The sequence below is a fragment of the Electrona antarctica genome (assembly GCF_951216825.1).
Source record: "Electrona antarctica genome assembly, chromosome: 1".
Lineage (NCBI taxonomy): Eukaryota > Metazoa > Chordata > Actinopteri > Myctophiformes > Myctophidae > Electrona > Electrona antarctica.
Genome location: NC_136806.1, coordinates 14,929,961 through 14,937,419, shown reverse-complemented (window position 1 = coordinate 14,937,419; position 7,459 = coordinate 14,929,961). Strand labels below are relative to the sequence as shown.

Sequence of the window (7,459 nt, the reverse complement as noted above, 5' to 3'; positions counted from 1 at the left end):
GAACTCTACCAAAAGTGTCCTTTTAGCTTTAAAGCAGTGATTCTCAAAGTGGGCCCCGAAGGGGTTCCCAAAAGGACCCTTAGAGGTCTGTAACTCGGAGAGTTACGAACCTGTGAGGGTTCCCAAAAGGACCCTTAGAGGTCTGTAACTCGGAGAGTTACGGACCTATGAGGGTCCGTTCGGTTCCATTTGTACGCTCTCAGAGTTACTGGTTTCCATTTGTACACTCTTACGGGGCGGGTCATTGACATTAAATAAAGTACGAGAACCACTGCTTTAAGGGGGAATAGAAGGAGGGTTGACAAGGTAATTGGGGTAAAAGGTTAACAGGTTCTATAAAGAGCAGCTCCTGCCCGTGGTGTCGACTCTACGGCACCCGAGACGTCCCTAGGCCCACCCACCGCCTGTCTACGGCGCCTGAGTGGTCTCCCAGGCCCACCCGCCGCCTGTCTACTACGGCGCTTGAGTGGTCCCCAGGCCCACAGCGTTGGCGTAGGCCGACAGCAGGCCCACCACCTGCCTGGTCTCCAGGGTGAGACGGGCCTCGGCCAGCCAGTCCCCAACTACTCGCCTGGCCTCCCCTCTCAGCTGGTTCACCAGCTTGGCGGCCAGCTCCAGGTCTCCTCGCTCCAGGGAGTAGGTAGCGTACGACAGGATCTTGAACGGGTCCAGGTCCTCGCCGGTGAGCTGGGCCGGGGGCGGCAGCTCACGCTCCTCGAACAGCAGCGCCGCCTGTAGGGTAGGGAGGGATGGGCGCTCATTATTATCTTATTCTCCCTTCTGGCTCCAAAACTATGGAGTGAACTTCCAATTGCAGTCAGAACTGCAGACTTACTCCCAATCTTCCACCGTAGTCTGAAAACCCACCTCTTCAGACTCCATCTTAGCCCGTAGCACTTGCACTAGCCTCGCCGACCTTACAGGCTTATGCAATGACTACATTTATGTAATTTAGATAACATTGTACTGTATGTAAACATTTTCTACTGTTAGACAGATGCTACTGTAGGTTCTTAGCTTCTTTATGAGTCTTGATGAACTTTTTTTAATGTATTACCGTGTGTTGCTCTTGCTTACTGTAAGTCGCTCTTTTGTAAATTATCGTTTATCGTGATAACAAAAACACAGTATCGTGGAGAATTTAATTTATTGTGACATTGTGTTCTGTCGTTCACTAGGAGCTGCGCAGTCAGTACCATTTAAACCCTCTGTACTAACCTGTAAAGATCACATTTGGTTCGCTCTCATTTCAATCTACACAACTTGATAAGCCAAAAATAGCAGATCTACAGTTTGTCGCGATCGTAAATCACAATTATGTTTGCCACAAATAAATCAATTTAATTAATTGTGCTTTTGGCATTGAACATTGGAACATGAATGTCATTTCTGTTACCCTAAGTTTAAGGATTCATACAAACAAAAATTGCACAGGGCAGATATGACTAATAACCTAAATATACAAAGATACTGCTACACGTAAATAGCAATAGGAAAGAACATTTTCCAAAAATAGCGGAAATAGCTGATCTACAAGAAAATGTTTGGAAATGCATGAACATTTTCCAACCTGGACACGATCTCGACCACTATGCAAAAAATAATTGCGATGACCTAAAAATAATTGGCGATTAGACGATTACGTAACGATGGTGACGGGACTACTGTACCTGCAGGTAGGACAGGAAGTACTGGAACAGGGAGTTGTGTGTCTCGTCGATGAGGGCCACGCGGCGTGTCAGCGCGCGCAGCGCATAGAAGCGCGCGCGCAGCGAGGCCTCGCTGTAGACGCCGCGACTCAGCGACTCTTCGGGCAGCGCGCTGGCCAGCGCCGCCGCGAACTCGTCCGCTGCGCAGCTGTCGCGCACGGCCGCCGCCGCCCCGTCCAGAGGCTCGGTCGGGGTGTCGGCGCCCGACGTCCTCAGGGCGAAGTTCAGGCCCTCCACGGACAGCCACAGCATGTGGGCCTTGCGGGCCTCCTCCTCGGCGATCACGTGACCTGCGGGAAACACACAGGGGGGGACACGGGGGGGGGGGGACAGGAGACAAGATTAGGGCGGTCATAGTCTGTTGCAATTTTCAAATGCTTACGGTCATACAGTCTGGAGAACGGAAGCTCTGGTCATGAGTAAAGCGATAAAGCGGAAGTGGCGCCTCCTACCCGCTTCCGTTTCGTCTTTACAGCGCACATTTATCCTAAATAGAAATCATCTAAGCATATATATGTTTTAATATAATATGAATATGAATAATATATTCATATTCATATATATTTTGTGAATGGAAATGGCAGCTTCCTTACTCAGATTTCGAGAGGTGTAGTTCCAGACTATATAGCATTCGGAGATTGTGGACTGTGGAAACTAGGGCGGTCACGATAATGACATTTCACTTGATGATTAATTGTTACACAGATAATTGCTATGAACGATTTAATTGTGTGGCTTTTAGGCCTTGCAAACAAATAAATTGCACAGGGCAAGACATTTCTCAAAGAAATGACTGACGTCAATGACTGATACTAAAATTGTATTATGGCCATATAGAAAAAATAGTGGAAATATGATATCTACAAGCTCACAACGTGTCACGTAAGTGAGCTTGTAGATATGCTGTTTCCACATTTTTTGGGAAAATATATGGCTATGAAACTTTCTCAACATGGAAACGATTATGACAATTATTATCTCAAATAATTGCCATTAGGCGATTATGCAATAATTGTGACAGGATTCCATTTGTTCCTGTTTTGACCAGAATGGAACAGAGCCTTCATTAGTATCATCAGTAACACCTGTGAAGGAAGTATAGGCCCAAGTTCTTTCCAAAATGGCCTGTGCGCATAGAGCCCATTGCACTATGAATCAATACTGAACACAGTGGAAAATGAAGAGGTGGACCCAGAGATAAAAGTGGGACATGTTGAGGTGAAAAAGATCGAGGATGATTGGTTCTTACTGTCAATGGCCTCCTCCATGCCCTTCAGCCTGGCGTAGGCTGCGTTCATGTCTAGGGTGAAGTTGTCCAGCTGTTCCTGGGTCAGCCGGCGGTACACTGTCTCCTGTTCCAACAGCTTACCGCTCAGCACCTAAACACAGAGCCCAGGTCAGCCGTTAACACTGAGACAGGGCTTGTCACCATCTTAGACACAGTCGGACAGATAAGCCAAGACTGTCCGACAAAAAGACAAAAACACACACACACACACACACACACACACACACACACACACACACACACACACACACACACACACACACACACACACACACACACACACACACACACACACACACACACACACACACACACACACACACACACACCTCCTCAGCCTCAGCTCTCAGCTCCTGCTCCTGGACTTTGAGGACGTCTCTGAGGTGGTCGGTGTGAGCTGCAGCCTGACGCCTGAGCTGGGTCCTCATCTCTGCTTCCATCACCTCCCTCAACTCTACCAGCTAGAGACAGAGAGAGACACAGGGAGAGGGGGGGGAGAGAGAGAGACACAGGGAGAGGGGGGAGAGAGAGAGAGAGACACAGGGAGAGGGGGGGAGAGAGAGAGAGACACAGGGAGAGGGGGGGAGAGAGGAAGGGAGGGGGGGGGGAGAGAGAGAGACAGAGAGAGACACAGGGAGAGAGAGAGAGAGACACAGGGAGAGGGGGGGAGGGGGAGAGACACAGGGAGAGTGGGGGGGAGAGAGAGAGAGAGAGAGAGAGGGGGGGGGGGGGGGGGAGAGAGAGAAAGAGAGAGAGAGAAAGAGAGAGGGGGAGAGAAAGAGAGAGGGGGAGACAAACAGACAGACAGAAAGAGAGAGAGAGACAGTCAGACAGACAGACAGAATTAGACGGAAGCAAGGCTTCAGACTAGATCAGGATTCCATTAAGATGCTCCCATGATGTCAAATGAAGTAAAACGGAGTTCATTTAAACAAAAAAGACTCAAGGACAGTGGTTCTCTGACTTTTTCGATTTGAAGAACCCCCCCAATAGAAGTAGAAATGGACCCTTACACCGGTCCAAGTAAAATAGAAGTGCATAAACTGTAGTGCCGGTGGTGACCACATGGGGGTGTAGATAACTATAGGTAACAGCACGTTACAGAGGTCCATCACCCGCTGGTATTGAGCTATGCAATTTATAGAACGCTATGCAAAATTACATAATTTACATATTATCTGTACTCTAAATGTTTGTTTTACTTCTCACTGTTCTACATACAGCCAACCGCTTGAAGAAGTTAAAGGCGTTTAGCTTTGCTTATGAAATATGATAATATAATGAGGCTAGTGCTGCACGATTAATCGAAAAAAAGATCGCGATCTAGATTCAGACACCTATGAGATCTCATTTCTAAATTTGAGCAAGAATCGTGCACCACTAGTTGGCTGTCCCATTCATTTTAGTTACTCTTATTTATTTTTTTTGCTACAAGAGAGACTTTGAGTTTGATGTTGTCTGTTTAAAGCCACAGTATAGTCAGCAACAACAGACTAAAGACAATACATATTTTCATGGACAAAATGAGAATCGTGTGGAAGGAAAAAAATCGAGATTCACATTTGAGCAAGAATCGTGCAGCACTAGTGGTGGTGACTGAGAACTTGAATCCGTGCATGTGGTATACCTTCCTCTCCCTGCTTCCAGCGTCAGGGTTAGCTACCCCTCCCTCCCAGTCCTCCCAGTCCCATGCAGTGTTGTTTTTGGCAGGACATTCTGATTTTAGTTTTAGTCATTAGTCTCTTGAATAGCTTCCATTTAGTTCTAGTCACATTTTAGTCACCCGGAAGGTGTTGGTCTAGTTTCACTCGACTAAATAAAATAACATTTTAGTCGACTAAATCTACAGTTGATTTAGTCGACTAAAATGCATTTTGGCGGGCCTTGATGCCGTCGTAATGACTGATTTTACACTTGCTGAAAATAGCCGATCTACAAGAGCTTGTAGATCGGCTATTTTCAGCATGCAACCAATTGTAAAATGACTTGTGTCTTTTACTTATACTGGATCTCTTGTCCACTAGTCCCTTCCTTAGCCTCCCTAACATTTGTCTAGTTTTTATTTGTTGATGAAATTGTCAGTAATATTTAGTCTTAGTTTCAGTCATCATAGCTTAGTTTTTTTATTTAGTTTCCATGTAGTTTTCGCCAGTGAAAAAAGGTAGTCGAACATTTTTTTTTGTCTTTAGTCGACAAAATCAACACTGGTCCCATGCATGTGGTATACCTTCCTCTCCCTGCATCCAGCATTAGCTACCCCTCCCACCCAGTCCTCCCAGTCCCAGGCATGTGGTATATACCTTCCTCTCCCTGCTTCCAGCGTTAGCTACCCTTCCCACCCAGTCCTCCCAGTCCCAGGCATGTGGTATATACCTTCCCGTCCCTGCTTCCAGCATTAGGGACTTTAAGCAACGACTGTTTCAGGACGGCGACGCTATGCGGAAGTACGGCGGCTATGACGCCGTCGCTGTAGCTGTCAAAATCGTTAAGCAAACAGCCGTCAGCGACGGCGACATTGGTTCCCATGGTGACGCGTCTATGCAGCATGTGTCAAACATAAACACTTTTTTTTTAAACACCCCGTCGCGCGTCAGCTAACTTGCCGATATTGCTTAATTCTTACATGCGCTGGACATGATCAGCAGTGGCAAGAGGAAGGTGTTGGAGCAATTTGTGTTATTCTAAAACCGTTTTAATAAACATGGTTAATATGACATATGGTATTAGTGTTATTTCTTCATTCAGAGCATGCCAACACATTACACAGCATAAGAGAGGTGATGGAGCAATCGGTGTAAATGTATGACAGCTATAATTTCAATAAACATGGTTATGACATGGCGTTGTAGACACTACGTGTAAGTGTAGGTTCTCCCGTATAGAAAGGGCTGCGACGGAGAGCAGGTTTATGTATCGAGCACTGATCCATTTCCGGTCGCCGTAGCAGACTGTCGTATCCGTCGTTGCTTAAAGTCGCTATTAGCTACCCCTCCCACCCAGTCCTCCCAGTCCCAGGCATGTGGTATATACCTTCCTCTCCCTGCTTCCAGCGTTAGCTACCCTTCCCTCCCAGTCCTCCCAGTCCCAGGCATGTGGTATATACCTTCCTCTCCCTGCTTCCAGCGTTAGCTACCCCTCCCACCCAGTCCTCCAGGCCCAGGCATGTGGTATACCTTCCTCTCCCTGCTTCCAGCGTTAGCTACCCTTCCCTCCCAGTCCTCCCAGTCCCAGGCATGTGGTATACCTTCCTCTCCCTGCTTCCAGCGTTAGCTACCCTTCCCTCCCAGTCCTCCCAGTCCCATGCATGTGGTACGTATATACCTTCCTCTCCTGCTCCAGCCTGGCCTCCTCGCGGCTGTGCTCCAGGGCCGTGCCCACGGCCTGCTCCAGCATCTTCTGGTCCTCCAGCCTCTGTTGCTCCAGGGCCGTCTCCATGTGGATCTGAGCGCGCACACGCTGCTCCGCCATCTCCCGGTTCAGCTGGTCGATGCGGCGGTGGGCGTGGGCGATGAGCGAGTTCAGGTCGTCCGGCGTCAGCTTACCTGCTGCCAGGGAGGAGGAGGGGGGGGGGGGAGGACATTTTGGTTTTTGTAACGTTTTTGTTCTTGCCCGCAATGTTAAAGAATTAGATAAAAGGTTATTTTTTAGACTGATTCTAGGTTCATGTTTTACCTGCCGTCCTATAGTTTCTATAGTTTCGATGTAAAGATTATTATTTTGACAGTATATTGTTTACACCAGTGGTTTTCAACCTTTTTCATATCAAGGTCCATTATTTATTCTGCATTTGAGCCACGGTCCTGATGACATTTAGCCACTCAGGCCCAAAACTAAGTACTAAACTATTATTAGATAACAGGCAAGCGTTGATGAAAATAAAAATTCTTCTAATTCTGTAGACTTCTTGTAAATTAAGTAATTCAGATGTTTAACAAGAATTTAACTCTTGAGAGCGCATGTGCGCGCGCGCGTGCGCGCGTGCGTGCGTGCGTGCGTGCGTGCGTGCGTGCGTGCGCGCGCGTTCTCACTGAGTCCTTTCCAGTTGGCCTGGACCTCCGGTGTGATGCTGCTGAGCTCCTTCTGGAACTGCTGCTTGGCCTCGTTGACCAGGTCACTGTACTGGGACACGATCTTGGCCTCCGACTGGGCGGACTGCACCTTGGTGACCACGTGGTCCAGGTCCACCACCATGCTGTGGAGGTTCTCCTCGGCCGCCAGCACCAGAGGCCGGACGGCGTCCACCTTGGAGGCCTTGCCCTGGTCGATCACTGACCGAAGGGTCTCCAGAGCCTCCCTGTGGGGTAGACATGACATTAGACCCTAAACCACCTTGGAGGATTTGCCCTGGTTGATCACTGACCGAAGAGTCTCCAGTGGAGAAGATTTTCCAGTAGAACTATTAAGACAAGTCATTTTATGCTTGGTTGCACTCTGAAAATAGCAGATCTACAGGTCACAGCAT

General features: G+C 48.0%; 1 protein-coding gene across 2 annotated transcripts in view; it reads right to left on the bottom strand.

Annotated features, from left to right (window-relative positions):
• Positions 1-14: 14 nt before the first annotated feature.
• The window catches only part of immt (inner membrane protein, mitochondrial (mitofilin)), a 28,787-nt gene continuing 21,342 nt past the window's right edge, over positions 15-7,459 (bottom strand). Inside the window, exons 9-14 of one of the 2 annotated variants that reach the window (XM_079503236.1) lie at positions 7,026-7,291; positions 6,319-6,539; positions 3,327-3,458; positions 2,959-3,088; positions 1,671-1,999; positions 15-732 (exon numbers count right to left, since the gene is read on the bottom strand). In XM_079503236.1, the coding sequence (XP_079359362.1) occupies positions 454-732; positions 1,671-1,999; positions 2,959-3,088; positions 3,327-3,458; positions 6,319-6,539; positions 7,026-7,291 (1,357 nt within the window). In that variant the 3' untranslated portion in view covers positions 15-453. Of the gene's footprint in view, positions 733-1,670; positions 2,000-2,958; positions 3,089-3,326; positions 3,459-6,318; positions 6,543-7,025; positions 7,292-7,459 lie in introns of both variants that reach the window. The other variant, XM_079503235.1, reaches the window with a different exon arrangement.